Source organism: Pezoporus occidentalis, unplaced genomic scaffold (genome assembly GCF_034315485.1).
Source record: "Pezoporus occidentalis ecotype Australia unplaced genomic scaffold, CSIRO_AGI_Poc_V1 ctg283, whole genome shotgun sequence".
In the NCBI taxonomy this organism is placed as follows: Eukaryota; Metazoa; Chordata; class Aves; order Psittaciformes; family Psittacidae; genus Pezoporus; species Pezoporus occidentalis.
The window spans coordinates 180,903-197,662 of NW_026914752.1; the positions used below are offsets into that span (position 1 = coordinate 180,903).

The 16,760-nt window shown below is 58.0% G+C and overlaps 1 protein-coding gene across 1 annotated transcript in view; it reads right to left on the minus strand.

The window, feature by feature from the left end:
• TSC22D3 (TSC22 domain family member 3) overlaps positions 1-16,760 on the minus strand; it is a 235,093-nt gene that overhangs the window by 14,420 nt on the left and 203,913 nt on the right. The window contains exon 2 of the mRNA XM_062625851.1: positions 79-463. Coding sequence (XP_062481835.1) covers positions 79-401 — 323 coding nt within the window. The 5' untranslated portion in view covers positions 402-463. The remainder of the gene's footprint in view (positions 1-78; positions 464-16,760) is intronic.

The window sequence follows — 16,760 nt, forward strand, 5'->3', positions numbered from 1 at the left end:
GCCTCACCCCACGATGCCGGCCCTGCTCCGGCTACAGAGGGCAGCCCGTCGGTGACACGGTGACACGGGGACACTCACCTGTGGAAGAGCAGCAGGATGGAGAGTAGGGTCTGGTCGATGTTCCTGTTGCAGATGCCCTGGTTGAAGAGGTAGCAGGGGTCCCGCACGACGGGCTCCAGCGAGTCCTGGCGCATGATGGAGCTCAGCTTGTCGGTGTTGAGGTTCTTGCGGACCAGCTGCTCCTGCAGCTGCCGGAAGCTGCTGACCGTGGGGCTGCCCAGGTTGTTGTTCTCGCCGCCAGCCGCCTCCTCCAGCCCACTGCGGTTGGCCAGGTCCAGGCAGCAGCTGCAGCAGTCCAGCCCCACGGGCGACCGGCACTCCTCCGCGGGCGACGAGGACATCCCGGGTCCCCCACGAGCCGAGCCGAGCCACGGCGGCGCAGCCGGAGCTGCTCCGGGGTCCGCTCCGGGAGGGCGAGCGGCGGCAGGACGCGCCCGGCTACCGAGCGCCGCACGGCCCGGCCCGGCCCGGCCCGGCCCGGCCCCGCCGCCCGCCCTGGCCCCGCCCCCCGGCCCACCCCGCCCGGTTCCCGCCCCGCCGGGACCCGCGCACTCAGCGGTCCTCCCGCGGCAGCGCCCGCTGCCCCCCGCGGGGGTCCCCGGTGCTCCTGGTGCCCCCCGGCAGCCCGGAGCCGGCAGCGAGGCCTCGGGTCTGGGGACGGAGCGGGGTGGCCCCGGGTCGTGGCAGAGGGTGCAGGGGGTGACAGGGACCCCCAGCCCTGCTCTGTGCAGCCTGGGAGGAGAGCGAAGGGACTCGGGGGGGCTGGAGCCCATCCCCGGAATCCCCCCCCCCGGGGCTTCTGCGTGGGCATCGAGAGCCTGAGCGATTCTGGAGCAGAGGTGGAAAAGAGGGAAAAGGGCAAGGCTCTTCTTCCTCCTTTCTTCATCCGTTCCACCCCAGGATGGTGGAAGCGCCTGGGGTGTCCTGGGAGAATGGCCGGGAGCTGCCTGACCCAGAGTGGGGAAAAGCAGAGGTGGAACGTGACCAAGCAGGGGGAGATGTTTGGATTTGGCTGAAGGATTCTGGGGGTACACAAGGGAGAAAGGGAATTTCTGCGGGGGGGGGGGGATGTGGCTCCCAGGCACTCCTGCATCCCACTGGGAACATCCCTTCCACCAGTGAGCTGTGCATTGAGGGGACAGCAGTGGGTCTGAAGTGCACAGAATTGCCAAGAAGAGAAAAATCAGGTCTGAATCTGGCAGGGCAAAAGCAACAGAAGCACCAGGACAGCAGGACCCCGCCTGCAGAGCAGCGCTCCCGTGAGCTGTGAGCAGGGCTCTCACGCTGCTGAAGGCAGAAGTGTTCAGTAAACATTTCTGTTCCCTATTTGGCAAGAAGGAGGAAGATGCATTTGCATCACATGAGGATGAAGCACTTTCCAGTGCGATAGTAACCAATGAAAGCACGAGACAGCGTCTGCCACCGATAAACAGCTGTAAAAGTGCCCAAGGAAGCCTTAGCGCTTTTCCTTTCCCTTAGGGTCCACCCAAGCAGCCCTGGGGGTAGGATGGGATGGGAACCGGTCCTGCCAGGCGGATGGCACCAGCAGGGGTCCAGGGGGTGACTGGCATTCCTGGGATGGGGCTGGGACGGAGGGAATTCCTGAAGGAGTGGCTGCCCTCAGGGATGTCCCCTCCTCCTGCGGCTCCGCTGGGTGCAGAGGGCTGATGCCGAGTTGCTTACTCACCCCTTCCACCGAGCCCCTCGGGAGGGACGGTCCCTGGGTGACCCTTCTGATGCTGCTGGTGGGGGGGGCCCTGGCCATCCCCACTGCTGCCAGGCCCACAGGAGCAGGAGGGTGCTGGGGTTTTTTCCTCCCCCTCCCCCGGCTGGAACCCGTTCCCGGCAGCTCGGCCGGGGGTCCCGCCTGGGCCGTGCCCCACGGCGAGCCCTGTGGGGCGGGATGTGGGGAGAGTGCCCGCGGGAGCCGCGGGAGGCTGCTGCCATCCCGTGGCCACGGTGGGAAGGACACGTCGCCAGGGACTGGTCCCCTCCCGCCGCTCCGCACCCCTTCCCGGTGGCCCCGCCGTGCCCGGGGCCCTGGCTCCTGGGCTGGCTGTGGGTCGGTAGCCGGTCCCCAGGGCCATGGGACGGGGCTGCCCCACACCAGCCGTCAGCTCCTCTCTCCCCACCACGTCACGGGCTGACACGTTCGTGCGTGCAGCCGTGTAAATATGCAAACGTTCAAACGTGCGAGCCACGACGGGCTGCCCCAAGCCCCAGATCCTGGAGGCACGTGTTGGGATGAGGCCATCGCCCGGTGCGGGCACCCAGCCCCGCTGGCGGCAGCGACGGCTTAAAAGTAGGTTTCCTATGTTTAGCTCTGGCCTTTTTGGGTCCTGCTGTTCTCAGGGCTGGGATGCGCCGGTTTCTGCCTGCAGCTCGTTCCTCAAGGGCGCTCTGCTGCTCCGTGCCCTGAGTGAGGTGTCCTTACCCCGACACAGGCAGAGGCTCTGCCAGCCCCGGTCGTGGCCGGGTGAGGACTTGTGCTGGGCTGGTGCAGAGCTGGGGAGCAGGGCACGGCTCAGTCTGGTGCAGTGCATGCGGACTCCACGTCGCCCTCTCAGCTCTGAAAGGCACTCCCTTCTCCTGGCTGGAATGTGGGGTGCTCTGCTCCCGGCCCACGGCACCTGCCCCTGCTTCTCCTGCTGCCCCCCAGGCTGGAGAGGTAATGGGCTGGGAAGGAGAGCACAGGGGGAAATCCGCAGAGATGTGGAAGAACGTGGGCTCATCCAGCTCCATGCCAGCCGTGGGCACAGAGCTCTCTCCTCTCTCTGCAGGGAGACACATGCTGTCTGTTCAGGAGCTGTGAGCTGCAGGATCCACAGCCCATATTCCTAGTCCAGGGCTGGGGCATGTGGGAAAGGAGATTGCACCCTGTCATGATCTCAGGGGTCTCCAGAGCCACCCTTTCTCATGGAATCCTGGAACGGTTTGGGTTGAAAGGGACTTTAAAGCTCATCCAGTTCCAACCCCTGCCACGGGCAGGGACCCCTCCCACTAGAGCAGCTTGCTCCAAGCCCCTGTGTCCAACCTGGCCTTGAGCACTGCCAGGGATGGGGCAGCCACAGCTTCTCTGGGCACCCTGTGCCAGCGCCTCAGCACCCTCACAGGGAAGAGCTTCTGCCTAAGAGCTCATCTCAGTCTCCCCTCTGGCAGATTAAAACCATTCCCCTTGGCCTGTCCCTGCAGGCCCTTGTCCAAAGCCCTTCTCCTTGCAGACAGATTCCTGCTATAGCTTGGGTCAGTGCCAGGAAAGGCTTCAGGCACAATCTGGCCATGCTGCTTTCCCCAGGCCTTCCCCACTGGAGCTTTGGAGGGAGCTGGTTCATGGGGCTGTTCCATCTGCTCCCAGGACCCCCAGTTCCCAGCACCCCCAGAGTGCTGACAACACCCAGCAGCCAGCAGCTGCTGCGTCACCACGCACCAGCTATGGGCATGGTTGGCATCACAGCTAGGAGCGACCCTGGCTTGATGCCGGCAGTGCCAGGGCTCTTCCATCTGGGCTGGACTATTCCATGCAAGACTTTCCAGCTCTTTCAGAAGGGGTTAAAGTCAAACCGGCTTTCCTACGGTGCTGGTGCAAGCCTGGGAATGAAATCTCAAAGTGGAGGGGTAAAGCTGTAGCACAGCAACTTTGCGCTGCATCCACTGGGGTAAGCACCCATTGGCATCAGCACCTGCTGGCATCAGCACTCACTGGCATAGTTAAACTTCCCTCCAGCTCTGTGAGGTGCCCAGCAAAGGGGCAGGAGTTTCAGGGATGCGCTGGGAGGTTCATGGGATAACGGTGGCCACCTAGTGGCGTGCGGTTCCTGCTGAGCCTGGCAGAGTGCTGCCCCTGCTCATCTTGCCCTCGGGGGGCATCCCTGTTCTCCGGTTGGATTTGGCAGTCATGGCAAGTACCAGGAATGTGTTTTTTTTTTTTTTGGTGGCCTTTAAAAAAATGTACAAATATTCACCAAGACATTTATGTTTTTTTCCCTGGGACTTGTGAGCTGTTTCCGATGGCAATAAACTCCAGTTTTGAGCATTTTGAATTATGAGCAATGCTTCTGGCTGGGAATCCATCTTGCAAGCCCTTTCAGAGGGAAAACCGTTGCCTAGATAGAAAGGCCCGAGTAGTTTGTGCACACTGAGAAGCAGCTTTGTGACACCCTACAGGACACCCCATTATTGCTGTTGATCCTCCTCGTGTCTGCTGGTGGAGGGTGAGCCAGGGCCGCAGAGCCCATCCCGACTTCATAGTTCAATGCACCACGTTGTTGAAAGGCGGGAGAGGGCTGAAGTCTCTCTGTTATATACCATGTGTCAGCTGAAAGCCCCCCCTCCTTTATAGGGCAACAAGTCCCAGCATCTGGAAGCTCAAGACTCTGGATCCAGGTCCCACTGAAACCCCTGGCAGCCAGAGGAGCCTCCCCCCCCAGCCACACCTGGCCTGTGCTCCTGGCAAGCTGGACCAGCCAGGGCCCGTTGTCTGCTCCAGATGGGCTCATCGCTGAGGAATCCTCCACCTCCCTTGTCCCACGGCTGGTGATTGCCCCCTGTTCCTTGCTGGTCTCTCATGTCTACAGTTGCTGGGGTTGGAGGAGTGACACAGCAATTCAAGATACTAAACCCAGTGATCCCTGCAAAGCAATTCACTTCCCTGGGAAGCCCCTGCACTTGGGAGATCCTTTCTTCCCTACCCTCGTTAATTTATGGGAGATATTAGAACCCATCCAAAGAGCAGCAGCAGCACAGCCATGGTTGTAATTTCCAATCCCATCTTTAATTAACACTGGCAATGGGCTGCTTGGGAGCTGCTGCACAGCAAATCCCTGCCTCAGACCCTCACTTGAGTGACCATGGAAATTAGGGCTGTATTAATATGAATGAAGTTGCATTATATTCAATTGTGTGTGGAAGCTGATCCAGTCATGCTCAGTGCTTGTCCATGCAGTGCCAAAATTGATGCAAAGTCTCACTCTTGCCAAGCTTTCCCATGGTTGGAAGATGGAGCTGGAGGCTGCCCAGACTTTGGGCATCTCCAATGAGCTGAGCCTGTTGTGAGGATCAAAGAGGGACAAGTGGCCCTGGCTGCCCACCCGAATGCCCCGGCGTGATGAGGGTGCACCCAGCCCATCACCAGCTTCCAGGAAAGACTGGGGGAGCTGCTTAGAGCAGGGCACTGTGGAGCACTCCTGTGCTGGGCAGGACCTTCCTCTTCCACCTCGTGAGTGTCTACAGCTGCCAAACAGAAAGGGCTTTTGTTAAACACAGTTCAGCTCTGCCACCCGTGACACGAGGCTCCCAGGGTTTCCCAGCACCAGCAGCACCATGTGCTTTGGAGTGGTCCAGCAGCAGTCCCTCCCGGGGCTGGATCTCCCATGGCTGGATCTCCCCGGGATGGGTCTCCCATGGCTGGATCTCCCCGGGATGGGTCTCCCATGGCTGGATCTCCCCATGATGGATCTCCCATGGCTGGGTCTCCCCGGGATGGGTCTCCCATGGCTGGGTCTCCCCGGGATGGGTCTCCCATGGCTGGATCTAACCGGGATGGGTCTCCCATGGCTGGATCTCCCCGGGATGGATCTCCCATGGCTGGATCTCTCCGGGATGGGTCTCCCATGGCTGGATCTCCCCGGGATGGATCTCCCATGGCTGGATCTAACCGGGATGGGTCTCCCATGGCTGGATCTCCCCGGGATGGATCTCCCATGGCTGGATCTCTCCGGGATGGGTCTCCCATGGCTGGATCTCCCCGGGATGGATCTCGCATGGCTGGATCTCCCCGGGATGGATCTCCCATGGCTGGATCTAACCGGGATGGGTCTCCCATGGCTGGATCTCCCCGGGATGGATCTCCCATGGCTGGATCTAACCAGGATGGGTCTCCCATGGCTGGGTCTCCCATGGCTGGATCTCCCCGGGATGGATCTCCCATGGCTGGATCTAACCAGGATGGGTCTCCCATGGCTGGATCTCCCCGGGATGGATCTCCCATGGCTGGATCTCTCCGGGATGGGTCTCCCATGGCTGGATCTCCCCGGGATGGATCTCCCCGGGATGGATCTCCCATGGCTGGATCTCTCCAGGATGGGTCTCCCATGGCTGGATCTCCCCGGGATGGATCTCCCATGGCTGGATCTCTCCAGGATGGATCTCCCATGGCTGGATCTCCCCATGATGGATCTCCCATGGCTGGATCTCCCCGGGATGGATCTCCCCTGGCTGGATCTCCCCGGGATGGGTCTCCCAGCACTGGCTCTCCCATGGCTGGACGCATGCAGGTGGGCAGACACACGCGGGGCTGCGGACGCCCGTGTGCGTGCACAAGCCGACACGCGCGTGTGAGCACATTTACACCCGCCTACTTGTGCTTTTCCCGCCGGGGCAGCCAGGATGGGGCCAGGATCAGGCGCCATCCCCGCCTGCAGCAGCCACTGGATGGCAGCAAGTCCCCAGCGCTGAGCCAGAAGCAGCCCGCCCCCGGCAGCGGGAGCTCAGCACCGAGCTGCGCAAGCCCCACTGGTAAAGGCACTGCACAGTAAATGCTGCTCCCTGAGCCTTTGATGCTAGTTATTGTAGACTTAATGAAAGCGCACTGGCTGCAGTCCCTGCGGTGACCACTTGTATAAGCAGACTGGGGAGAACAGCCCTTAAAACTCAACATATTTTGGGAGATTCCATAGCAAATGTCTCACCATAAGGATGCACCTTGCACAGAAGTGTGCCTTTGCGCGGGTGGACACCTGGGCCTGTCCCTAGGCATTTCATACCCGTCTGGAGCTTTGCAAGAGAAAAGCAGGTCTTGGCCTGCCCAGATGATCCCTGAGCTCCTCTGAGGAGGATTCCAGAGGACACAGGATGCTGCTGTGCCAGTTTCAGCGGAGGCGAAGCCCAAACGACTTCAGCCTGAGTGGGTGAAGTCTGCAAACATCCATGCATCCAGTGAAACATCCCGGAGATGGTCCTGGGAATTAGCTTCACGGTGGGGCACACAAGGAGAGGGGTGAGGAGAGAACAGGGGAAATCCAGGAGGAAGGAGCTGTCTGCGCCATGAGAGCTGATGCTCAGCTTTGCAGAGCCTCATATTCCCACCAGGATTTTGACTCCCGTGTGGGCTCGGGTAGGCACTTTGGCAGCGCTCCTCTGGGGATGTCTCTAAGCCTCAGACACAAATTAACAGGCTCTCATGAACTGAATGCATGTCTGAGGGGATTAGAGAATGCTGGGAAGAGCATCACCATCCACAGCTCACGTGTGGTGCACGAGGGGGGAGAACCGGCATGGTGCAACCCGGCCCCAAGCGCTGCTGAGGTGGTGGGGCTTGGACACTAGTGTCACCGCAGTGGTGGTGGTGGGGTAACATTTCCAGTGCAAAACAAGCTGGGCAGCAACCGGCTGTGCTGTGGATGGGCTGCTGCTGGAACAGCTGGGAATGGCTCATCAGAAAGTGGGGCTGAGCAAAGGAATAAGCAGCATAAACAGTTTCTGAGAGAGTTTGTTACAAGTTTAACGTAATTAAGGTGAATTAGCCATTACGCAATGATGAGAGGCGCACACCTAACATCGCCCTGGGGCCTGTCCTGTGTGTGGCCTCTGTGAGCAGAGCTGCTGGTGATGCAGCGCAGGGAGGTGGGAGCAGGGCAGAGCCCCCAGCAGGGCTTGTGCACACCTTCCCAGCCATGCAGCCGGGCCGGGTCCGACAGTGCCTTGGGAGCATGGAGCAGCTGGAGTGCAGAGTGGGAACCAAGGCAGGATACAATCCTGTCAGAGCATCATTACCTCAGTGCAACCTCCTCTTCTCCAGAAAGCAACGTCAAGGAACAGCAAGACTCCAGCACTGGCATTCTCCTGGGAGAGACATTAAAAGTGGCACCTTAAGGTTTGTGTGGCACAGGAAAGCCTTGCGACTGACTGGAGTCCCCAGGCAGGCTGCAAAGGGGCCTTTTGCCTGCCCAAATCTCTTCACACAATGTGGGGCTTCATCTGTGGAGGTGGCAGGGGAGCCCCTTGGAACTGGGGAGCTGGGAGGCCTTGAAGGGGTCGTTTTGGTGTTAGCAGCTCATCACTACAGCTACTGGTCAACCCTTTCCATGTGGGATTTGGTGCAAGCTCCTTCCCCTCTGTGCTGCTGTGTGCCAGGCTGTCAGAGCAATGCAAGGTGCTTGGCCAAGGGGTTCACCACAGGGCACTGCCAGCCTTGGGAAGCTGGCAGAGGCCCTTTCTAATCCCAAGGAGCCACTTTCCTTGGGCATTGCCTTGGGAGCTGGTGGTGCTCAGCATGACCAGGGAGGACACCCTGTCTGGTCCGTTTGCACCACGGGGTAAAAATAGCTCCACGGGGTAAAAACAGCCTGGGTTTCACTTGACATCTCATGGTGCTTCAGTGTGATCAAGGAGGGACCTCACATCAGGATGTGACACCAAAGCAAAGGGAAAACCCCAGCTGGGCCGGGCTGTGCAGCCACTGGACACATGCTGCCCTCGGAGGCTTCTCCAGGACAACATGGAACAGGACTGTGTCGCAGGTGGATGGTCCTCTCCATGGCGTGATGGTCTCCAGCCCCAGGCTGCACCAAGGCTTTGGCCATCCTGGGTTCTGTCTGGACCTCGCACTGCTGTCACCAGCAGAAGCAAGCTAAGCCAGGGGCTGGTGGAGGTGGTAGAGCTGGTGAGGTTCAGTCTTTGCTCTCCTGCTTCAGAGCTGCTGGAGTTTCAGTCCTGCCCGTTCTCCAGCAGAGGGAAGTTCTTTGGCACCATGGCCCTCAGCACATCTGTGAGTGTTTGATGGGGGTTACCCATGGAGAAGCATGCCTGGCTGCGAATGAAGATGTTTCTGCAGTGTGCTCCTGCTGCTGTGTGCTCCCAGCATCTTGTCCTGACTTCAATGAAGGATCTGGAGGCAGGAATGGTGGAGAAGGGCAGAAGGCAACTTTATAATCAGGAAGGGGTGTTGCTTGGATACACTGCTAAGCAACCTCAGGGCTCCTCAGGGATGGAAATAACCTTCTTTTTCTTCTCCAGATCTTCCTCTCCATTGGCATCAAGCCTGAGCAGTGTGCTGGGAACATTAGCCTGCTGGAGGCTGGGATGCTGCTGTGGAGCCCTGCCGAGGCCAGGCTGGAGGGGACCTGGTGGTAGCGCATGAGAAGGGGGACCTGTGTGACAGCGCATGACATCTCACAGGGGCGAGGGCTGCCCTTCTTCATTGCAGTGCGTTTTGCCCATTAACTGCCAGTGTACAACCATGGCAGAGCCAGGATCCCAAGTCCCAGCCCCGTGCCTACACCCATCCTCTGCGGCTCAGCTCCAGCCAGTGCTCACGGTGTAACTTTTAGGTTCTAATTAAATCTCCACGAAACACCCACTTGAGATGCTTCATTTAAAGTGACAGCTCATTAATGTTATGGGCCTTTGCCACTGCTGTTGTACTTCCAACTGCTGCCTGGGGTGCTTGGGGAGTGTGGCAGCTGCGGGCTACTCTCTAGAAGACAGCCACTGCCCCTGAAAGTGGCTGGTAACTGTGAGACAGGCTGGTGGCTGGTAACTGTGAGACAGGCTGGTGGCTCCTGGAATAAGCCAGGCTCGTCCTAACTCCTGCAGAGAGATGCCCAGAGGAGCAGGGGCAGAGGAAGGTCCTGGGCTGGGTTCTGCCCTCGCTGGGTTGTGCAGTGGCTGAACCCAGCTCCAAGCACCATGTACCAGGATGGGGCCTGCTCCACGGGGGTGTCCCTGTTCCTCAGGTGTGACACTGACTCATCATGGGTTTGCCCCCTTACAGGGACCTTTGTCCCCTACTTTGGAGGAGGATTAGGGTCAAACCTTTGCTGTTTCCCAGTGTTGGCCTCCACGAGACACCTGGCTCCACTGCAGAGACCCCATGGCCATGGAAGCTTGGTGGAGCTTTTCCAACAGCATCCCTTCAGTCTGGGGATGCTCAGAACAGCCTATCCCAGCCTCCCCGTACCACAAGTGTGGGTAATGCTGGTCCCAGTCCATCCAGCCCTCACCTGCTCCCAGAACCAACCGAGCCCGTGGCTGGGGGTGCCAGGGCCAGCAGTGGTCCCTGATACAGGGATCCCCTTGCCCAGGGATGCTGGGAGCCAGAGCATGGGATGTGCTCTCCCTGCACAGCCTCTTTCCCTGTGGACCCTCCTGGTGCCTCCACCACCAGCTTGTTTTCCAGGGCCTGGCAGACCTGCAGTCTCCTGCTTTACGCTGGTGGTGAAGGGCCTGGTATTAGACTGTGGTTGAAAACATGAATCTTGCTAATTAAACAGTTTCTCTGTGCCAGGAAATCTGTCTCTTTGTCAGGATCTTTGTTTTTAAAGAGGCATAAATCTCAGGCAAGGCTAAAGATTGGCTCCTGGAGCCTTTATCACAGAGCGGCAGTGATTTATCTCATGCACCCTGGCACCAGAGGAGGAATAAAATTAATAATGAATATTTATTTATAAGCTGAAGTGAGCCCAAGAAGGTCTGAACACCCATAGGAGCAGCATGCTGCAAACTGAGCATGCCTCAGCTCTGAGAAAACCTTGCCCAGGCCAGAACTGTCCATCCAGAGGAGTGGACCCAGCCACTCTGCGGGCTGGCTGGCAGCAAACAGACGCGTTCAGTGGGGATCATGCACTGCCCCAAGCGTGCCAGGCAGGTGGGATGGACAAGGAGCTGACACAGAGGCCACAGAGGACAAGCTTGTACTGCAGAACACCAATAGATGAGATACACCACTCCATAGTGCGCTGGTTCCTGCTGTGGCCAGTTTGGGCAAGGGATGGGTTAATGCCCATATCCCTCCTGAAGCACCAGGCACTGGGCAAGCCTGGGCCGAAGGGGGTAAGGGGTCCTCTGGGCAGCGCAGGCCTCAGGAGTGGGATGCAGGCACCTGAGTCCCCACCCTCACCCATCTGGGTTTGCTGTGGCCATGAGACATCCTTCCTGCTCCCCTGTAGCTGTGTAAGAGGGAGAGTGGGACTGGTGCTGTCCTCGTCATGGGGCTGTGCTGGAGCCACGCTGTTCGCAGAAGCCCCAAGCACTTAAATGTTACACTAAATCTATGCAAAAGCTACTCTTAAATGTCTTCCCAGAGTATTGGGATAGATGGAGGATCACATTGGGATGTTAACATCACCATGCTTGTGGCACTGCTGCAATTCCTCGTCACAGCAGCAGTATGCCAAGGGGTGAAGCTGCACAGGAAGGTGGGAGCCAGGTGCTGCCAACCTGCCCCACACCATGGCAATGCTGCGCCATGCTCATGGCTCAGGCTGCTCTGCCCAGCCTCTAGGAGCAGCATCACCTCTGGTATTTGTGCCATCTCCTCTTGATGCCTCACTGGCATTTACAGAGGAGTTACCTTGCATCCACAGACCCTTGGTCAACATTGACAGAGCCTGCAAGGAGGGAGTGAGAAGGCGCTGGCAAACAGGGCAATGTGTTCACCCAGAAGGATATTCTGAGCTGCCAATAGCAGCAGCTGAGCAACGTAAGGAGGAGACGTGGAGCAGAGAAGGGCAGCAGATACTGCACTTGGAGCCAGATGCTACAAGGAGGAAGAAAGAAACCCAGCACTGAACCTCCTGCCCCTCAGCCTCCTCTCAGAGCACATTTATTCGCAATCATGTCTTCAAGCCAGCTCAGCAGCACAGCGCCTCAGCAGTGCACTCAGCAGCCGCATTGTCAAATGGATGCAGTTGGCAAAGACCATTCCGAATGCTTGGTGCCTCTCTGGCTGCCAGATGAAGCTGCTCACAGCCTGGGTGCACAGAGGGTTTGCGCTGCTGCTGCGCAGTGATGAAAGACATGTGCCCCAGCTCTGCTTTTCCACCCACAGATGTGGCCCCAGGACCCCATTCAGGTTTTCAGAGGGTGCTGGAGTAGGGGCCTTGCTGCCTCACAGCCTGCACATGCTGGGTGGCTGCAGGCTCCACAAGGATGCTGGCGGCCCATCCCCTGTGCTGCTGTGACTGTGCCCATCAGCTGGGCAGCCTGTGGCCCCACAACACCAGGAAGGCCTCTGGTCTGGACACTGCTATTATAAAACCTACCAGCTCCCTGGGGGGTTTTAAGCCAGTGGCAGGAAGGAAAGAGTTTTATTGCCTTGAAAACCCTCCAACCCCTGGATCGGCTGTAGCAGCCCTCAACGTCTCCATTGCTGCCCATTCCCCAAACTGGGAGAGCTACCAGAGAGGTTTGACACCCACTCTTGATGGGTTTAACACATTTGCTCTCCGGGATACCCAGCGCAGCCACTGCCTCAGACCACATCCTGGTCAGAGCAAACAGATTCAAGTAACATGACCCACAGCTTTTGTTGGCCACTGCTAATAACAGAGGGGCATCTCTAAGTGTTATATTCACACAGGAGCCTTGCTGTTGTGTGGCTCCCTGTGCCACACCCTATGGGGATGGGGGCAGATGGGGGCAGCTTTGCTGCAAGATCAGTCCCTGCTGGGGGCAGAGCTTGTGCACACTGCAGCGCTGGGCTTGGTTCTGCCATACTGATGCGCTCCCGTCATGCGTTGTGCCCCCCCCGCCCGGGAAGGGCAGCTCAGGATTCTCGTCATGCTCCCTCTTGCAGTGCAGCGTGGAGCTGGTAAAAGTGGGGCAGGGGAAGGGCATGCTGGTGCTGGTGCTGGAACTGATCTCCCTGGGCTGCAGCTCCAGGCCCAGCATCCCGCAGCAGCTGGAGGTGCTCGCGGCTCCTCTTGGAGTTGGGGGGATATCAGAAGTGCTGCAAGTTTCACATTAATTGCAAGTTCAATGACTGTGTACATGAATATTTAACTAGACACATTGTTCATGAATATGCATGACATGCAAATGCAGGAGGGAGCAAGCAATGAGACGGGCATAGGCACAAGCACAGGGGAAGGCAGACAGTGGGAGGCAGAGCTGGGGCCAGCAGCACTCAGTCCTTGGGGAGCCCCATGTCCCTGCATCCTGGAACACTGGGACCATGAGAACAATTTGCAGGACTGCAGGAGAGAACCTGGGGCTGGCAGCATGTGCATTAGGGCCTTGTGTGCGCATTGGTTAATAGAGTAGAGTGCAGGAAGAGCACATGGCAGGAACAGGAGCTTGCAGTCCAAAAGCATCCTCTGAGCTGACCTTAAGTCATCAGATCTGGCCTTCTGCATCTCTTGAATGAGGACATCAGGAGGATGCTCTTGTATCCGCCAGGCTTCAGGCCCAGGGGAGTCCATCCCCCTCTCAGTAAAGCCACCCCACATGAGTCTGGCATTCACTCAAAACCTGCTGCTGATGGGCTGAGAGCAGAATTAAAATGAGAGCATCTGTGGTGCAGGTACCCATCCTGCCCAACACCAGGAGCTGCTGAGGGATCTGCACCAGCACAGGTGTGGGTCGAGAACTCCAGAGCTGGACACATGTGGGAACCGGCGGGAACAGACCAGCTGCCCTGGATGGATGGATGGATGGAAGGAGGGAGGGAGGGAGGGATGGATGGAGGGAGGGATGGATGGATGGAAGGAGGGAGGGATGGATGGATGGAAGGAGGGATGGATGGAGGGAAGGAGGGAGGGAGGGAGGGAGGGATGGATGGATGGAAGGAGGGAGGGATGGATGGATGGAAGGAGGGATGGATGGAGGGAAGGAGGGAGGGAGGGAGGGAGGGAGGGATGGAGGGAGGGAAAGATGGAGGGATGGAGGGAGGGAGGGAGGGAGGGATGGGTGGGTGGATGGATGGATGGATGGATGGATGGATGGATGGATGGATGGATGGATGGATGGCGGGCTGGAGGGATGGATGGATGGATGGGTGGAGGGATGGATGGATGGATGGAAGGAGGGAGGGAGGGAGGGATGGATGGATGGAAGGATGGAGGGAGGGAGGGAGGGAGGGAGGGAGGGAGGGATGGAAAGATGGATGGATGGAGGGAGGGATGGATGGATGGATGGATGGAAGGAGGGAGGGAGGGAGGGAGGGAGGGAGGGAGGGAGGGAGGGATGGCGGGCTGGAGGGCTGGATGGAGGGAGGGAGGGAGGGAGGGAGGGAGGGAGGGATGGATGGATGGATGGAAGGATGGATGGATGGAAGGACGGAGGGAGGGAGGGATGGATGGAGGGAGGAATGGAGGAATGGATGGATGGATGCATGCACAGATGCATGGATGGATGCATGGAAGGACAGAGGGACGGATGGAGGGGCTCCCTGCTTGCTCCCCTCCAGCAGTCAGTGTTGCAGCAGGGATGGGTGTGGGGGAGTCTTACCTCTGCTTATGGCTGGGATTGTATGCAATCAGCACCAGTGGGGCCAGGCTGCTAGAGGCGGTTCCTGGGGTGCTGTGTACCTGTCAGCACAGCTCTTTTTATGACTTGTAATTGCTGCATGAAATAGCTTCTTTTTTCTCTGGCATCAGGCAAGCTGTGATGCTGTGGGGGTCAGGCTGCTGCTGCTTGGTATCCTCATGAATAACACTGTCAGTGCAGGCCATGGGGGCCAAGGGAGCCATCTGTTGGCCTCCCACAGAGACCCCAACACCACTGGCTGCTGCTGAATGCTCATTTTAGAGGTGGCAGAGATGGCTCCAAGGTTATTCCCGACCTGTAGCTGCCAGCTCTGAGTTCAGCATCAGGCAGACATGACTTTGGTCTTGTTTCTTGGGGTACTTGTAAGGATGCCAGCCAGGGCATCTGGCGTAATACGCCCCACACAGTTATTCTGGCTTCATTTGCCTCCTCTGGTCCATCTGCTGCAGAAACCCATGTATGTCCCCAGAACCTCTGACAGTAAAGGCCAACACAAAGCAGTCCCTGACCTTCTCTGCTGTGGCATCAGCATCCCCAGGCTGCCCCTTTGTCATCAAGATGGTCCCACCAGTTTCAACACTCTCGCTTTGGGGGGATTTCCTCTCCTTGAAGACATTTTTTTTTTTTTTTTTCTTTTTTTTTATGACAACTTGTCTGATTTTTACAGTTTCCTTCCCTAAAACTGAGCACGTGTGCACTGGATTTCCTTGGCCTGCACTATCCCTCTGCAGCATTACACCTAATTGTACTGTGGTTCCTGTTACACAGTGGCTCACCCTGATGCATCCTGACTGAGGCCCTGTGCAGCACTCTGCACCAAGTCCAGAGCAGCCTCCTCCCTTGAGGGTTTTAGACAAGTTTGTTCAAGGATCACCATCTGTGTCCAAGAACGTTACCTCTGCCCCTGCCTCCCCATCTCCAGCCTGACAGGACAGTAATTAGATCCACACAGAGCAGCGGGAGTCTCCTGCTGTCATCTTCTACTTGAAATCTGCAGTGTCTCTAATCTAGTCAAATTTCCTCATCAGCCCCATCGCTGCTGCAGTCTGGGCTTTCCCCTGTTGGCAGCCTGGTTTGCCTTGCCTATTCATTGTGATGGTGCGTCTCCCCCTAGGCTTCTTGGAGGCTCAGCGGCCTCTGGCTGCATTCACCCCTAAAGCAGATCAGTTTGGACCAAGTGTCCTTCCTGCTGCCTTCCCACAACCTCCAGCACCTTGTTTGGCCAGCCACGGTACAGCCAGCGCAGCCCCTGCCACGATGTCCCAGAGCCTGGGGCAAAGAGCTGTTTAGAGATGTCACTTTAAGGTCTGTTACCTGGGGACAGCTCCCAGAGCCACATGCAGGAACCATCCTGCACCTTCTTCTGATCTGCAGGGAGCTCAGCACCAGCATCACTGCCAGAGCAGCATCCTTGTCAGACCAGCATCCCTGCTGGAGTACCATCCCTGCCACACCAGCATCCTTGCCACGTCAGCATCCCAGGGTGCAGTGCTCCCAGGCAGTGCTGATGACTTGTTTATGGCACAGAAATCGTTTCTATCCAGGTTGTCATTTCAACCTGGGACCTGCCCAGCAGAAGCTCCAGCTCATTTTGCCACAGCACAGAAAAAGCCCGGGTGAGGCCGAGGCCAAGGGGCAGCTCTGATGCGAGGCAGGAGGTGAGCTTGGCTGCCCAGCAGCACAAGCTGCGGAGCGAGTGCAGGAGGGGACCTGGCTCAATGCAGTGACTGCTGCAGCTCTGAGCAAGAACAGGAGAGAGCCCACAAAGGCTTTGAAGTCTTGGACAACTTGTGATGGAAAAGTCCCAGGCTCTGAAGCTTCCACCTATGTTTAGCTTTAGGTATTATAGTGCTGGGCTTATGGGCTCAGAAACTTGGATCCACACTGGACAGCCAGTCCAGAGGGTAGTTACCTCCCATTCATCTGCCCAGATGCAGTCAGACTAGTTTCAGAAAAAGTCTTGGCTCCCTGGAAGGGCTTGGGGCAGAGCTGCTCTCCCGTTCCTCCCAAAAGTGGTTCAGAGGAACAGCCAGGATTAAAGCAGCTTTGGGGAAAAAACCATCACAAGTTAAAAGAAGCTGCTTCAGCGTGGTCACAGCCCACATTTTCCTCCTGCTGCTACTCACTGGGAAAGGCTGGTGCCCAGGACGGTGTCTGCAGAGCAGCAGCGTTTGCAGGGATGGGATGCTGAGCCTTGGTTACATGGTCTCTTGATTATGACTATCACATCTGAAGTCATTCTCGGCTGGTCAGGAGGGGCTGTCTGTGGGCGCTCTATGGCTGTGCTGCTTTCCCCCCTCCAGCCTGTCTGAGAGGGATTACTTTAGAACACCAAAAGCGCTGGACTTGAGTGAGCATCTTATATTCCCTTGAGTTAGCTCTATCTGAGCTCCCAAAGGAGGAATCCCGCCTAGAATCACCCGCAGCCCCTGCCCTGA